A 17,181-nucleotide genomic window follows, 5' to 3' on the forward strand; every position below is an offset into this window, starting at 1 on the left:
GCTACTGCACGCACCATACCAGGGGCTGTTTATGGCTCACAACGTTGTCACTGTAGACACTGATATCTGCCGATGACAGGAAGCCAGCATGTAGTCAGGAATGGGCAAGAGAGCCAATCATCGGAAAACATAGTAGAGATTGTCCTTACACCAAACCCTAAACACAACCCATAGCCCATCAGCTGTCATCATCACACTTGATGTGCCAAGGTCTGTGCATTTGGCCTCGTGTTTATCTAGAATAATAGCTCCTGGGATGGCTGAAGCACGGTCTACCTGTTAGTTCGCTCAAGTAATAACTAATTAAAATGGGTCCTAAAAACCAGACCATAAATGGTCAGACTGAGGTGATCGGTCTCCTGTCTCCCACTGAGGTGCCCATGCCATGTCTGGGGCCCTCCTTTATTGTAGCCGTGTGTGAGCACAATGCACACATGTCTGAGCTGTCTCCCACTATCGTCCATCTCCCTTCATATCAACACGTCACATCTCATCCTTGCGTATACGCCACTGATGGCCCCAGCACATCACCGTGGACCTTCTGGTGTTTGAGGAGCTCGGACCTCCAGCGGTAACTCTTGCCGCACTCGTTGCAAGGGTAAGGCCGCTCCCCCGTGTGCGTTTTGACGTGGGTGGTGAGGTGCTGCCGCTGAACAAAGCATTTGCCGCACTGTTTGCACTTGTAAGGCCGCTCCCCCGTATGAATGCGCTTGTGGATGATTAAGGCCGTTCGGCGACGGAAGACTTTGCCACATTCGTTGCACAGGTTCGGCTTTTCGCCGGCCTGGTGGCTGCGTTGATGTTTCAGCAAGTCTGAGCTTCGTGCGAATCTCTTTTCGCACTCGTTACAGGAGAAGAGCTTCTCCCGCGGGGCTCTGCGATGGTCTATGAAGGGCAGGCTGTGTCGGAACCCACGGAGAGGGTCAGTGGAGGTATGAGGCTCCGCACCCTGAACGGTCTGCACGGAGAAGTCTCTGGCTTCTTGCGGAACACCGGCAGGGTTCATCTCAGACCGGAACTCGCCGCTAAGAGGGATGTGATCTTTAGAGTCCAAAGATAACGCCAGCTCTCCGGGGGGCCTCTCTGGAGCCATTTCCTTCCCATTTTTATTAATCCACACTTCACCTGCTGGGTAAAAGAAGAAACAGAATCAGATACTCAGATTTTAGAATTTATCACCAAGACTCATCTACAGTCATATGGCAGCACAGATCCTAACCACTTCCTGGACAGCCCTACAGCAGTTTTATCGCTACAGGGGGGCAGCTGTGCACCAGATCACATACATACATACATATACATATATATATATATATATATATATATATGTGATCCCGCACTTCTGGGTGTGGGGCATGCGTGCGGGCCAGTGGCTCACCTCTGCTGAAAAAAACACAGTGGGTGCCAGGGAGCCAAACCCGGAGCACTCCGGCACCCGCCGGCAGGCAGAGACACAGAACTGCGATCTGCCTATGTAAACAAGGCAGATTGCCATTCTGACTGGGTGGACTGTATTCAGAACGTGATGCTTCCCACGGACTGGAAGTGACGTGATGATGCTCTACGAGTTTCGTCAGAATGACATCATCCAGAGCAGTTGCTGCACCGGATGACGACAGAATGACGAAACGCGTGGAACGCATCCCGTTTCGGATACAGCGCATGGAATGGACAATTCTGAATTCAAGGCTTTTAACCTCTGCTCGTTTGCAAGTGTACTTGTATTTGATAAAAATATCATGTAAGGAATTACGCTATGCGATACCTATTTTCACCCTCATAAACCTGTGATGGGAGCTCGCCGTGATTAGGCGGATTGAAGTGGAAAAGGAGATATATAGCGCTGTTTAGTTGATGTCTGTGACCCCTGTAGGGGTTTCATCTTCTGCCCCCCGTGATCTGGTGCATTAAGGTGGAGGATGAGATATACCGCTGTTTGGTTGGTGCCTGTGACCCCTGTGCAGGGGTTTCATCTGCTGGTGAGTGCAGACCTGGAAAAGGGGGGGGCCACGAGTGGACCCACTCTCACAGTTTATCACCAGAGACTGTCGTTTATTTGCACTGGTTTTCGCACTTGTCACTTTATATGGACTTTTGAAATTTTTTGGGATCAATGTATAATTTATATTTTATAGGTTGTGTTTTTATATTCCTTTGTACTGACAGCACTTCCCATATGACATCACGTTCTGCCATATATATTCATGAGATATATTGCTTATTGACTTTTTTGCCCTTTATTTGCACTAAGAGCACTTTAATTTTGAAATGATATTAATGTATTGTATGTACATCACTTATTTATACTTTTTACACATTAGCAATAGCCCTTTATATAATACAAGTGTAGCTTTTCTCAGGCAGCGCCACCTATCCCTCCCTTTCATTTCCATTACAATTTGAAAGTGGTTGTAAAAGGCAGAAGATGCATTTTATGCATTAATCTTCTGTGTGCAGCTGCCTCCCCAGTACCCCCTAATACTTATCTGAGCCCCATCTCTATCCAGTGATATCCATGAGTCCCTCAGCTGTCCGGGACTCTCCCTCCTGATTGGCGGAGACACAGCCGCGGCACAATTGGCTCTCGTGGCTGTCAAAGTCACTTAGCCAATCAAGAGAGTGAGGGGGCAGGGCCAAACAGCAGCTCTGTACATCTATCCAGTTCGGCTCCGGTGCCACTATAGCAAGCTGTACCCGCAGTCGCTCCTCGAAGAGACAGAACGGCAGTCTGCCGTTGTAAACACAGAGATCCTCTTTTTGAAGAACACAGGTCTCTGTGTTCATGCAGAAAGCCCACCCCCCCCCCCCCCCCACAGTTCTAAAAAACACCCCCTACATATTTAACCCTTTGATCACCCCTGGGTTAACCCCTTCCCTGCCAGTGTCATTAGTACAGTGACAGTGCATATTTTTAGCACTGATTACTGTAGTAATGTCACTGGTCCCGCCAAAAGTGTCAAAAATGTCAGTTAGGCGTCCCATCTGTCCACCGCAATGTCGCAGTCCCACTAAAAATAGCAGATCGCCGCCATTACTAGTAAAAATAAATAAATAAATAAAAAAAAAAAATCTCACAGGTGGTCAAATACCACCAAAAGAAAGTTCTATTTGTGGGGAAAAAAACGGAAATCAATTTTATTTGGATACAGCATCACACGACCGCGCAATTGTCAAAACAGCGCAGTGCCGTATCTCAAAATATGGCCTGGTCTTTAAGAGGGCAGATCCTTCCGGAAGTGGTTAAAAAAAAAAACCAATGAGACTTTACAATCACTTGAAGCTAGAAGTATAACATTATCTCCATATCGTTGACTCCCCCCATGGGGGCTCGGGATGGAGCTTAGAAATGAGCCTGCACGAGAGTGCCCCCATAAAAAGCCGCTTTCTATTGTGGCACTTGCCAAAGGAGGAGGAGCCAGAAGCGCTGGCGGCGGAACCGAGAAGAGGAGGAGCCAGATGCGCTGGCGGGAGAAACGAGAAGAGGAGGAGCCAGAGGCGCTGGCGGGGGACCCGAGAAGGGGAGGAGCCAGAGGCGCTGGCGGGGGACCCGAGAAGAGGAGGAGCCAGAGGCGCTGGCGGGGGACCCGAGAAGAGGAGGAGCCAGAGGCACTGGCGGGGTACCCGAGAAGAGGAGGGGCCAGAAGCGCTGGCGGGGGACCCGAGAAGAGGAGGGGGGGCCAGAAGCGCTGGCGGAGGACCCAAGTATAGGAGGAGGAGCCAGAAGCGCTGGCGGGGGACCCGAGTATAGGAGGAGGAGCCAGAAGCGCTGGCGGGGGACCCGAGAAGAGGAGGGGCCAGAAGCGCTGGCAGGGGACCCGAGAAGAGGAAGGGCCAGAAGTGCTGGCAGGGGACCCGAGAAGAGGAGGGGCCAGAAGCACTGGCGGGGGACCCGAGAAGAGGAGGAGGGGCCAGAAGCGCTGGCGGAGGACCCGAGTATAGGAGGAGGAGCCAGAAGCGCCGGCGGGGGACCCAAGTATAGGAGGAGGAGCCAGAAGCGCTGGCGGGGGACCCGAGAAGAGGAGGGGCCAGAAGCGCTGGCGGGGGACCCGAGAAGAGGAAGGGCCAGAAGTGCTGGCGGGGGACCCGAGAAGAGGAGAAGGGGCCAGAAGTGCTGGCGGGGGACCCGAGAAGAGGAGGAGGGGCCAGAAGTGCTGGCGGGGGACCCGAGAAGAGGAGGAGGGGCCAGAAGCGCTGGCGGGGGACCCGAGAAGAGGAGGGGCCAGAAGTGCTGGCAGGGGACCCGAGAAGAGGAGGAGGGGCCAGAAGTGCTGGCAGTGGACCCGAGAAGAGGAGGAGGGGCCAGAAGCACTGGCGGAGGACCCGAGTATAGGAGGAGGAGCCAGAAGCGCAGGCGGGGGACCCGCGAAGAGGAGGAGGAGCCAGAAGCGCTGGCGGGGGACCCGAGAAGAGGAGCCAGAAGTTCCTCGAGAAGAGGAGGATCGGGTCTGCTCTGTGCAAAACCAACTACATAGAGGAGGGAAGTATAACATGTTTGTTAGTTTATTAGAAAAAAAATATCTGAAGCTTTACAATCACTTTAAACCCTCCTTCATTTGCTCTCCCCTTCCTGGCATTATTTTATGCTTTTTTCCCCCAGTCATCTTTTTTAGATGCCTTTTGGATCGGTCATGTGATGCTGGGTCCTCCTCCTCTTTGGTTTTTCTTTTTCCAGCTGTGGGCGGTCATGGATGATGCAGAAAACATGGCTCTCTGCATGGATATACTGTGTATATATGTATATGTATGTATACAAAGTGAAGAATGTGATCAGGGAGCAAGGCCACCATGTACTGCACTTGAGTTGTATCATGTTGAGGGACTCTAGGTGTCACTGAACAGGGAAGGAGGAGAATATCTAGCAGCAAATAAGAGGTACAGTATAAGAACCGCTCTAGATTAAAGGTTGTGCAGTCAATGCTGCTCTGCTTTTTATTATTAGTTGTTTTTTTTTTTAAATTACTGCCTGGTGGACATTTTAGAAAACAAAAAATGAGCCTGGAGGTTTTATGCGAGCACAAGCACCAGAAGAGGTGCCTACACAGACTTTTACTAGCCTTCTAGGAGGCATGCGAGCCACAAAACATGGGAGGCTCTATAATCATACATCCATCTGCCTCACCATCTCTAGGAGTCCCTATGAGGTATATGAAAAGCCATCTATACTACCGGAATCACGTGCAGCAATTCATAACGGGAATCTTCAACTCTTACTCCCAGCAGGTTGGTTGCTGGTACCCAGTCACTGGAGGTCTACGACAACCCCTTCAATTATCCACTTGCCAACCGCATAACCTAGATATACAGGCGGCTCTCCTGCGCCAGATCACGTACCTAGTATGTGATCTGGCACGTCCGGGTAGGGGGCGCACACGCGCACTACCGGTGACCTGGCTCTGCTGTGATTTTACATAGCAGATGTCAATCAGCGGGTGTCAGCCAATAGATTACCGCCAACACCCTCTAATCGTCCGGAACACACATAGGACAGGGCTCTGCCTATGTCAACCAGGCAGGGCCCCCATCCCGTCAACAAGGCAGGGCCCCCATCCCGTCAACAAGGCAGGGCCCCCATCCTGCACAAAGAAGGTTTTTTTTATCTTAATGCATTAAGATGAAAAACCTTCTGATATTAGAACCAATTTAAAGCGGAGTTCCGCCCAAAAGTGGAACTTCCGCTTTAGGTAGTTTTAACCCCCCGACATGCCACATTTGGCATGTCATTTTTGTGGGGGGGAGCGGGTACCTAGTTTTGACAGGTACCCGCTCCCACTTCCGCTCGGAGCGCCGCGGCGCCCTGAGCGAAAGTTCTCCTCCCCCCCTCCCTCCCTGCAATCTTCTGGGACATGTCAGAGGTCCCAGAAGATTGCCGGCCAATCACAACGCGTAGCCCAACTCGCGCATGCGCAGTGCGTACCCGGCTGTGAAGCCGCAAACTGTCGCAGCCGGGTGACCACATCAGTGATGCCGGCGCCGCAGAGCAGAGAGGGAGAAGAGCGAGGCTTCGGGTGGCCGCATCGCTGGACCGTTGGACAGGTGAGTGTGTGAGGCTGGAACTCCGCTTTAATTACATAATATATTATAAAAAAAAAAAAAAACCCTTGCACTTTGTCACTGTATGCCACAAAGTCTAAGAGGATCGCTCATTTGGAAAGTTCAGAGCAGAAGAGAAACCCTTACCCAATAGGAGGGAGTCAGCGCTGTCCTTCAGCATATTTCGATACAACTCCTTCTGCCACTCCTCCAGATCCTTCCACTCTTCTGAGAAACACACCGCCACGTCATCAAACGACACCGGCGCCTAAAACATACATGGACACTTAGATGGCAGAGCACAGGACGACAACTGCTGCAACAATGTCACCATACTGAGGCATGCTGGTCGCATTATTAGTATAAAAAAAAAAAAATTCCAGCATATATCTTATAGTTAGTAGACGCTATTACTTTTGTGCAAACCAATCAAGTATAAGCTTACTGGGATTTTTTTTTTAACAAAAATATATAGCATAATACATATTAACCACTTGCCGACCGCCGCAAGTACATATACTGCGGCGGTCAGCCCCTCCTGGGCAAAGTGACGTACCGGTACGTCACTCGCCCACGAGCCTATCGGGGGCGAGCGCGCGCCGCCGGAGGCGGGCTCCCGCCCCCGCTCGTTCCCTGACATCCCCGCGCGAGTGACCGGCGGCTCCGATGTCCGCCGGTCACTCGCGATCTCCCGCTGGAGAGGGATAAAGGCAGGCGGCTGATGTAAACAAAGCGTCTGTCATTCTCCCTGATGTAACTGCAGAGATCATACAATCCTGCTATGTAGGATCGTATGTCTCTGTGGTTACATCACAAGCCACGCCCCTTTACAGTTAGAATCACACCCCTAGGGACACACTTAACCCCTTGATCACTAATAAAGTTAACCCCTTCCCTGCCAGTGTCATTATTACAGTGACAGTGCATATTTTTAGCACTGATTACTGTAGTAATGTCACTTGTACCCCCAAAAGTGTCAAAACTGTCAGTCAAGGGTCCGATCTGTCCGCTGCAATGTCGCAAAAAAAAAAAAAAAAAAATCACAGATCGCCGCCATTACTAGTTAAAAAAAAAAAAACAGTAAAAATGATAAATCTTTCCCGTAGTTAGTAAACGCAATAACTTTTGCGCAAACCAATCAAAATCCGCTGTAAATCTATTACTAGTAGAAAAAAATAAATATACTCCATAGTTTGTAGTTGCGATAACGTTTGCGCAAACCAATAAATATACACTTATAGGGATTTTTTTTTTTTTACTAGCAGAATACATGATCGGCCTAAATTTGAAGAAATTTGATTTTGTACATTTTTTTATTGGATATGTTTTATGGCCGAAAGGAAAAAAAAATTATTTTTTTTCCAAAATTATCGAAATTTTTTTTTTTTGTTTTTCGCGCAAAAAATAAAAAACGCAGGAGGGAATCAAATACCACCAAAAGAAAGCCCTATTTGTGGGAAAAAAGGGACAAAAATTTTATTTGGATACAGTGTCGCACAACCGCCAGTTAAAGGGATTGTAAACTTTAGTTTTTTTCAAATTAAAACCCACCATGTTATACTTACCTCCGCTGTGCAGTTGGTTTTAAACCGAGTGGCCCGGATCCTCCTCTTCTCGGGTCCCTCTTCGGCTCTCCCTCCTTTTGGGTGCCCCCACAGCAAGGAGCTTGCTATGGGGGGCACCTGAGCCAAGTCACAGCTCCCTGTCTATTTAGACACAGCGCTGTTGCCCCGCCTTGCCCCCTTTCTATTCTCATTGGCTGACTGACTTTGATTGACAGCAGCAGGAGCCAGTGGCGCAGCGCTGCTGTCTCAGCCAATGAGGAGGGGAGTCCGAGACATTCCTACAACATCGCTGGAGCTAGAGGGACCTCAGGTAAGTATTATGGGGGGGGGGGCTGCACAAAGAAGGCGTTTTATCTTACTACATAGAATGCATTAGGATAAAAAACCTTCTGCCTTTACAACCACTTGCCTACCGGGCACTTAAACCCCCTCCCCCATGCCCAGGCTAAGTCTCAGCTTTCAGCGCTGTCACACTTTGAATGACAAGTGCGTGGTCATGCAACAATGTACCCAAATTCAATTTTTATCATTTTTTTTTAAACCAATAGAGCTTTCTTTTGGTGATATTTAATCACTACTGGGGTTTTTTATTTTTTGCTGAACAAAAAAAAGGCCGAAAATTTTGGAAAAAAAATAAATAAACTGTTTTTATCATTTGTTATAAAATTTTGCAAACAGGTAATTTTTCTCTTTCATTGATGTGCGCTGATGAGGCGGCACTGATGGGCCCTGATAGGCTGCACTGGTGGGCACTGATAAGGCAGCACTGATAGGTGGCACCAATGGGCACTGAAGGGCACTAATGGACAACACTCATGGGCACTGATAGGTAGCACTAATGGGCACTGGTAGGTGACACTTATGATGGGGCACTGGTAGGTGGCAATAGTGGGCACTGACTGGTGGGCACTGGTAGGTGGCGCTGGTGGGCAATTATGGGTGACACTGGTGGGCACAAATAATCCCTCTCCTCTTCAGGACAATGTCCCTCTGACAGCAGCCGGCGATCGTTTTTTTTCTTTTTTTCCTCACACTGACAGTGAGGAGAAAAAAACAGCTGATCGCCGGCTGCTGTTTACTTTACAAGATCAGCCAATGACAGCTGATCACGTGGTAAGGGGCCAGGATAGCCAATTACAGAGCGAGATGGGCGCACTCTGCAGGGACCCCGCTTGTTGCCGGGAGGACGTCAATGTACGCCCTTGCTGTAATTTATGTCCGCGCTGTAGCCATCATTCGGCTATATTGCGGGTATCAACAAGTTAAAGTAACGCAGTGCCGTATTGCTAAAAATTGCCTGGTCATTAAGGGGGGTAAATGTTCCGGAGCTGAAGTGGTTAAAAGTTAAGTTCACCTTTAGAAAAATGTTCCACTCATTTTCAGGGTGTTACATGTAACATGTTCCCAATGCTGCAGCCACTCCCCTCTTTTCCTGTGACAGCAGTATGGGGGAGAAGTTCCCCGTACCAGCTGTCACTTTTTGGAAAGAGGGTGGCCGTGCAGGGCTCCACCCACACCGCTGGGTCATTCTTTCACAGAGTTCTGTGAATGAATGACCTACAAGTACCGACGTCCCTTGCGGCAGTCTGCTTGTCGTTCTCAATGAACTACTGCGGTGCTGTTGAGCGCTGTGGTGGATCATCATTGATTCTTCCTGTAAATGCACAATTTTTTACCTGCAGAAAAAAAAAATGGGATTTTTGACTTACCGTAAAATCCATTTCTTTGATGTTCATTAACGGAAACAGCTCCTGATCTTCATAACCATTGGGTTATGCTGCCCCCTACAGGAGTAGGACACTAGGCAGAAAATAATTCTGGCTACACCCATGGGCAGTCCCAGGGGATACACTCCCTCTCTCTGCTAAAGCCACCCAGTTTTGTTACAAGCAGTGTCAGAAGAATTATAACTCCACAGAGGGGTGGGTGCTGTGTCCTTCAATGAACATCAAAGAGATGGATCTTACGATAAGTCAAAAATCCAATTTTCTCTTTCATTGACGGACACGGCTCCTGATATTCATAACCATCGGGATGTCCCAAAGCAGTGGGGGTGGGAACAATAAAAAAAATTCCCAAGGCTAAAAAGTAGCCAACCAGGTAAACAGGAGCTCAACCAAAAACAACTGGAGCACAACTGAAAAAAAAACAAATACACCCTCAAAGAGGATCAGGTCCTCCTAAACAGCAGCCTGCAAAACCTTGTGGCCAAGAGAAATCCGCAGATGCCAACGCATCCACTTTATAGAACTTTGTAAAAGTGTGCACCAACAACCAGGTTGCCGCCTTGCAAGCCTGCCTCACTGACGCCTGACAGAAGGCCAAGGAGGCATTAAGCACCCGAGTAGAGTGCGCCTTGACAGGGAAAGGACGAACCTGACCCCTGATGGAATAGGCCTGAACCACCGTCTGTCTGATCTATGTGGACATGGTCGCAGAGGAAGCGGACAACCCTTTTCAAGGTCCATCCGTGAGCAAAAAGTTAGAGTCCGTCTTCCTAAAAGACTCCGTAGCTGCCAGGTACACCCTAATTGCTTGAACCACATCCAAGGCATGCAAGACAATTTCCTTCAGATGTTTAGGCCTGGGACACAGGGAAGGCAACACAATGTCTTCATTCAAATGAAAATCTGAGAAAAAAACCTTTGGAAGGAATGACAGACATGGGCGAAGAAACATCTTATCTCTGTGAATCACCAGGTAAGGTGAACGACAGGATAACACCACCAGTTCCAACACCCTGCGTGCAGAGGTGATAGCCACTAACAAGGCCACCTTCTGGGACAGGGTAAGCAGGGGAGTTTCCTGAATATTTTCAAAGGGAGGCTTCTGTAGAGCTGAAAGCACCAAATTAGGATCCTAAGGTGGCAACGATGCCCGCACTGGAGGAACCAAATGTCAGACATCCTGAAGAAAGTAACGAACCAGGGAACGTGCGGCCAAAGGTTGTTGGAAGACGACCGCCAAAGCCGACACCTGGCCCTTGATGGTAATCGTGCCAATTTCTGTTCAACCCCCCGTTGAAGGAAGGTCAAGATTCAAGCCACCGAAAAGGACCGAGGAAGAACCCCAAGAGACTTACACCATGCAATGTACGTCTTCCCCGTACAATGGTAGATATTCTTAGAAGTAGATTTCCTATCTTAACAGTGTGGGAATCACTGACTCAAACCTCTATCCTTCAGGACATGGCGTTCAACAGCCAAGCCGCCAAAGCCAGCGACTGTAAAGCAGGATGGAAAATCGGTCCTTGGGACAGCAGTTCCTCCCTGAGAGGAAGCTGCCAAGGAACGTCGGCGACCAGCTGCACCAGACCAGCGTACCAAGCCCAGTTAGGCCAGTCCGGAGCCACTAAGATGACCGGAATCTCTTCTGCCTCGATCCTGCGTAGAAGTCTTGGCAGAAGCTTGAGAGGAGGGAAGGCATAAATCAGACGATACTGAACTGATGGGGCAACCGGCATGTCTGTGGCGAAGAGCAGAGGATTCCTTGACCGAGCCACAAACCTCTACACCTTTCTGTTGAGCCGAGACCCCAACAGATCCTCCTCGGGGGTGCCCCACCGGAGACACAGCTGATGAAACACCTCTAGGTCAAGGGACCACTCCCCGTGGTCGCAGGCCAGCCCCTGTCCAGTGGGGCTATGTCACGGCCAACCTAGCGCGGAGCTGAGGTTTGCGCGCGTTCTCGCTGACCAGACTGGGGTGACCACTGGATCTAAATTATCCAGGCCGTCGCCCAGTCAGGCAGTTGATTGTAGATCTCACAGGAAAAATCCAGGAGAAAAGAATTTCTATCTAAAAAGAAAAAAATTGCCAGGACCAGAGATCCCAGCAAGGAACGAGGTCCTTACTCCTGACTAGGAATAAAAAAAAAAACAAGTAGCCATAGCAGAGAAAGTGAGTATACCCCATGGGTGTAGCCAGAATTATTTTCTGCCTAGTGTCCTACTCCTGTAGGGGGCAGCATAACCCAATGGTTATGGAAATCAGGAGCTGTGTCCATCAATGAACGAAAGAGAAATGTGCATTTATTTATTAATTTTAAAGGTGACCTTTTATGTAACTAGCGGGTGCTATGGGGGAAGTGTGCTAGCACAGGGGGCTGCAATCATTGAGGGGGAGGGGCATTATATAGATAGCCACATGTAATGTAACCATAGAGTTTAGACCCTTACCTCTCCAGCACTGTGCACCCTCTGGTGTTTGAGCAGCTCGGACCTCCAGCGATAGCTCTTCCCGCAGAGCGTACACGGAAAGGGCTTCTCCCCGGTGTGGGTCTTCAGGTGGGTGGTGAGGTGCTGGCGCTGTACAAAGCTCTTTCCGCACTGGGCGCACTGGTACGGACGTTCCCCAGTGTGAATGCGTTCGTGGATGAGAAGAGAGGTGTTGCGCCGGAAGCACTTGCCGCACTGGTTGCACACGTAGGGCCGCTCTCCGAGGTGGGTACGCTGATGTCTCACCAGGTCCTGACTGTGGAGGAAGGTCTTCTCACACTGAGTACACGGGAACAAGCGCTCAGGGCCGCCAGTCGGGTTCTTATCTGTCGCATTCACAACCCCGTTGGTATCCTGATGTGTGCTCTGACCACCATTGATTGCTTTCCAATCGTCCTCTGCTGACACAAAATATCACTCCATTAGTCAGCAATGAGCCAACATTTTTTGGGATTTTTGCATTTACTCTAAATAACAGTTCATTAACAGACAGAAATTTAGAGATCATTGGGTTATACAGCTCCCTACAGGAGAATTAAGACAATCGCAAACGATACAATTCTTATCACCCCCCTCCTATTCCCAGTATGACAAAGTCAAAACCAGTACCAAGGAGGATAATTGTGAGGGTAGTCACCGTCACTGGGAATGAAGGACAGACACTATATGTGGGGTTTGTTGTTGTTTAGTGCCCGTTTCCCATTGTTCTATTGTTTCGGTCTGCCTTGGGATCAACCTATTATGGGATGTAAATGTGTATGTGGATTGGCTGCTAGAGGGGAGGGGGGATTTCTCCAGCAGCCCTTCTTATAGACTGTCTACTGTTGGAAATTTGTATACCTGTGTGTCAAGTTACAGAATGTAGTTTACCCTGCCCTGTGTCATTATGCTGATTTACTCACCTATTGTCTACTGTGGGTTCTGTGTTTACACTTATAATAATGTGTATTGTACTTCAGGCGCTCAATGACGGCAAGTCTGCTAGTTAATTGGCTCAGGTTGATTGAATCACTGTTACCTATTAGTTGCTGTTGGGAAAGTAGAATACTGTTTGTGTTGGTTGTTCCTACGTGATTATCTCTCAGGCACAGAGGAGTGATCTGTGAAATGTTTACTTGTCCCCTCTCAGGTCTAACAGGAAATGCTCCTGGAAAATGATTTAAGAAACCCCTTGCATTGGGAATCATATAAAAGCCAGCTGTGGCTGAATAAAAGTTGTTGTTGACTCCCAGAACTGTGTGTCGTCCAGTTACTGCGGGGGGGGGGGGGAATTTTGCCTTGGATAGGTTAATACTTCCTCAGCTTCAAGGATTATACAGTAGAGATACCTAGGCTGGGTATTGGAGCTCCGCTACAATAATATTAGACACAAAAGGGGTGGGACCTGTGTCCCAAAGACAGTACAAAGAGGGTGATATTAAACACAAAAGGGGTGGGGGGGGGGGTTGTATTGGTCACACCTGGACACACAGTTGCACAGATAAGTAATGATGGTCATCACACATGTATGGATACAACCGCTCAATAAACTGAGGATTTTGGTATCTCGTTCGAGCAAATATACAGTGTGATTCAAAAGGATGGTGCAAAAGTAAAGCTGATTTATATACGAGTTGTCCCCAACCCTTTACAAAAGTGTGCAGAGGGGGACACAGACAGAACTTCCTCTGACAATTAGATAACAGGCTAAGAAACTCACCAAAGAAATTCTCCTTCTCCGTCTTACAGCCGGCATCCGTCTTGGACAACAGAGACTGGAGGGGGAGACAAAACAGCACTCATTACCATTGTTCTTATGGCTTTGCACACTGACTATGCAGGACATTAATACCTTGGCTGCCGTAACAGACCTCCTCCTAAACAATGCTAGTTTTCTGGCTGTAACGCTATAAGCAGAACTCTATACACACCACAAGTTAACTTCTTCCGGACGGCCACCCACTGTGTATTTACGTTGCTACTTTGACATTAAATACCAGGGTTATGGCAGCAGATAGCTGCCATAATACCTGTAAAGAGAATGTGTGTCGGCGCTGCTCTTTGTCCAATATGCTAATGTAATGTATCACACTCCAAAAACGTGAAAACTTTTTTTAAAAAGGACAGTGTAAAAATAAAAAATAAAAAGATAAAAATACAAAATGGGAAAAAAAAAAATTTAAAGCACCACCGTCCCCGTAAGCTTGCGCGGAGAAGCGAACGCATACGCCAGTCCTGCCCACATATGAAAACTGTATTCAAACCATACATGTGATGTATCGCTGCAATCGTTGGAGCCAGAGAAATAATGTGAGCCCCAGACCTCCTCTGTAACTCTAAAGTGGCAACCTGTAGAATTGTTTAAAGTGTCGCCTATGGGGATTTTTAAGTACCAATGTTTGTCGCCAGTCCACGAGCGTGCGCAAATTTGAAGCATGACATGTTAGGTATCTATTTACTTGACCTAACATCATCTTTCACTTTATAGAAAAAAATTGGGCTAACTTTACTGTTTTCTTATTTTTTTTTAATTCACAAAAGTGTATTTTTTCCAAAAAAATTGCGTTTGTAAGACCGCTGCACAAATACGGTGTGATAAATAAAATTGTAATGATCTCCATTTTATTCTCTAGGGTCTCTGCTATAAAAAAATGGATTTTTGTAAAATCTTACCGTAAAATCCTTTTCTCTTAGCTCATTGACAGACGTAGTCCTCGGTGATACAGCACCTTCGGGTTATGTTGCCTCCACAGGAGTAGGACTAGACAGGAAATGAAAAATGCTCTGGCCACACCCCAGGGGCAGTCCCCGAGGGTATATCCTCTCTCTCTCCGCCACAGCAAATCAGTTATGTCACAAAAGCAGTGCTTAGAGAATTTAACCCAACCCAACTGAAAAACAGAGGGGCGGGTACTACGTCTGTCAATGAGCTAAGAGAAAAGGATTTTACGGTAAGATTTTACAAAAATCCATTTTTCTCTATCGCTCATTGACAGACGTAGTCCTCGGTGATACAGCACCTTCGGGAAGTCCCAGAGCAGTATCACAAATGAGGGGTGGGAAAATGGAAATCAAATCCAAATCTAGAAGGCCCAACCGGTGCCAACTAGAAGTTTACAATGCTCATCCTTAATGATGAGACTCAACAAAAACATTTTCAAACAGAAAAAAACCCTCGAGGTAGACCACCGGTCTCCTCAAATTGCGGCCTGCAAAACCTTGCGGCCAAATGAGGCATCCGCCGATGCCATCACATCAATTTTATAAAATTTTGTAAAGGTATGTACCGACGACCAGGTGGCCGCTTTACATACCTGGACCACTGACGCCTGATGGCGAAAGGCCCAGGAAGTACTGAGCGCTCGAGTGAAGTGCGCCCTAACAGGGAACGGAGGATTCCGATCCTTAATAGAATAAGCCTGTACCACCGTCTGACTGATCCATGTAGATATGGTCGCGGCAGACACAGGCAACCCCCTTCAAGGGCTATCCGTGATCACAAAAAGTGAGTCCGTCTTACGAAAACCACTTTAGGAAGGAAGGATGGATTTGGAAGAAGAACCACCTTATCCCTATGAACCACCAGATCTGGGGAACGACAGGATAATGCGGCCAGTTCTGACACCCTACGTACAGAAGTAATGGCCACCAAGAAGGCCACCTTCTGGGAATGTAAGCAAGGGAATCTCCCTGATATCTTCAAAGAGAAGTTTCTGAAGAACCGACCACACTAAATTAAGATACCAGGCGGTAAGGGTGCGCACACTGGCGGAGCCAGATGTCGCACCCCCTGGATGAAATTCTGCACCAAGAAATGATTAGCCAAAGGTTTCTTGAAAGAAGATTGCTAACGCCGAAAACCTGACCCTTGATCGTGCTCAAGGATAGTTTCTGCTCAACCCCTTGTTGCAGACAGACCAAAATTCGGGTCACCGAATAGGTCTGTGGGGGAAATCCAATAGATTCACACCATGCAATAGAAGACTTCCATGTGCTGGAAGTCGCTTTCCTTGCTTTAACTGGAGGTAGGAATAACTGAAGCTGACACTCCCTTGTCCTTCAGTACCTGGGTCTCAATGGTCAGGCCATTAAGCCAGCAACTGTAAAGCAAGATGGAAGATCGGTCCCTGAGACCGCAAATCCTCCCTGAGAGGAAGTCTCCAAGGAGCGTCCGCGACTAGCCTCGCCAAGTCGGCGTACCAGGCTCGACGAGGTCAATCCGGAATTTCCAGAATAACTGGAATTCCCTCCACCTCTATCCTGCGAAGAAGTTCCCGCAGCAACTTGAGAGGATGGAAGGCATGCCGTAGCTGATACTGCCCCCACGGTGCGATCAGCGTTTCTGCTGCGTCCGCTAGAGGATCGTGGCGCGAGCTACAAACCTCCGCACCTTCCTGTTAGGCCAAGGTGCCAACAGATCCACATCCGGGATGTCCCAATGAAGGGACAGCTAGGGAAAAACCTCTGGATGAAGAGGCCATATGCGATTGGATCCGAATCGGGCTGCTCTAGAGCTGCTCGATCCAGTAAATCAGACAAAATCTGATCGCTCTCAGTTCCGATACCCTTATTGGTAATCTGGATACTATCGGAAGAAATGACTTCCCCTGGTTGAGCATCGGAGACTTCCTGGTCCGCTCGCTCAACCGGATCCGATTGTCTAGGGAATCGGAATTCTGATTCCATTAAAAAAGAATCTCCTTCAGGAGAATTCGGGTATGAGACTGGGTATACGGTACTGCCTCTAAGAAGGCCACCATCAGTCCCAGCCAATTGACGGACAGCAACATCCGAATCGTTGACTGAACCTTCTGGAGTTTCCCAGCAAGGAGAAACTCTCTTGCCCAGGATGTATCCAACCTTAGGCCCAGATAGTTCAGTCTCCTGGTGGGAACCAGGGATGATCTTTGGGAAAGCGAAAAAACGCTGATGTCCTGCGATGATGGGGATATAAAGATAGGCCTCCTAAATGTCTATGGACGCCAGGAAATCCCCCTGATGCAGGGAGGCCACCACTGTACGGATGGACTCTATTTCTTCCCAAGTCCAGATTTGGACGCACCTTGCCCTCTTTCCTGGGCATTGTGAATAGGTTCGAATAGAACCCCTGAAACCGTTCAATGTTAGAAGGGAAGAATCGCACCGGTGGAAGTGATCGAAACTCGATCCTGTGTCCTCCAGAAACCGGTGAAGACATCCCCCCCCCACCCCAGAGATGGGTAGGGGCGCATCAGGCTATATACTTCAGGCTTGGCTGAGCCGGACTCTTTCTTTACCCGACCAGCGCCCTTTGAAACCCCTCTAAAGGGGCTTTGGAGGGTTTCGCCTTATCGCCCGCCCTCGCGGAACGAACAACTCTTTATGAGCAGAAAAGGAAGGTACTCGTTAGTT

At 48.5% G+C, this 17,181-nt stretch overlaps 1 protein-coding gene across 1 annotated transcript in view; it reads right to left on the reverse strand.

The window, feature by feature from the left end:
* Positions 1-434: 434 nt before the first annotated feature.
* LOC309545788 (uncharacterized protein) overlaps positions 435-17,181 on the reverse strand; it is a 73,724-nt gene continuing 56,977 nt past the window's right edge. The window contains exons 8-11 of the mRNA XM_082245139.1: positions 13,511-13,565; positions 11,773-12,209; positions 6,172-6,298; positions 435-1,125 (exon numbers count right to left, since the gene is read on the reverse strand). Coding sequence (XP_082101265.1) covers positions 491-1,125; positions 6,172-6,298; positions 11,773-12,209; positions 13,511-13,565 — 1,254 coding nt within the window. The 3' untranslated portion in view covers positions 435-490. The remainder of the gene's footprint in view (positions 1,126-6,171; positions 6,299-11,772; positions 12,210-13,510; positions 13,566-17,181) is intronic.

Source organism: Pelophylax lessonae (genome assembly GCF_965119305.1).
Source record: "Pelophylax lessonae genome assembly, chromosome: 2".
NCBI lineage: Eukaryota > Metazoa > Chordata > Amphibia > Anura > Ranidae > Pelophylax > Pelophylax lessonae.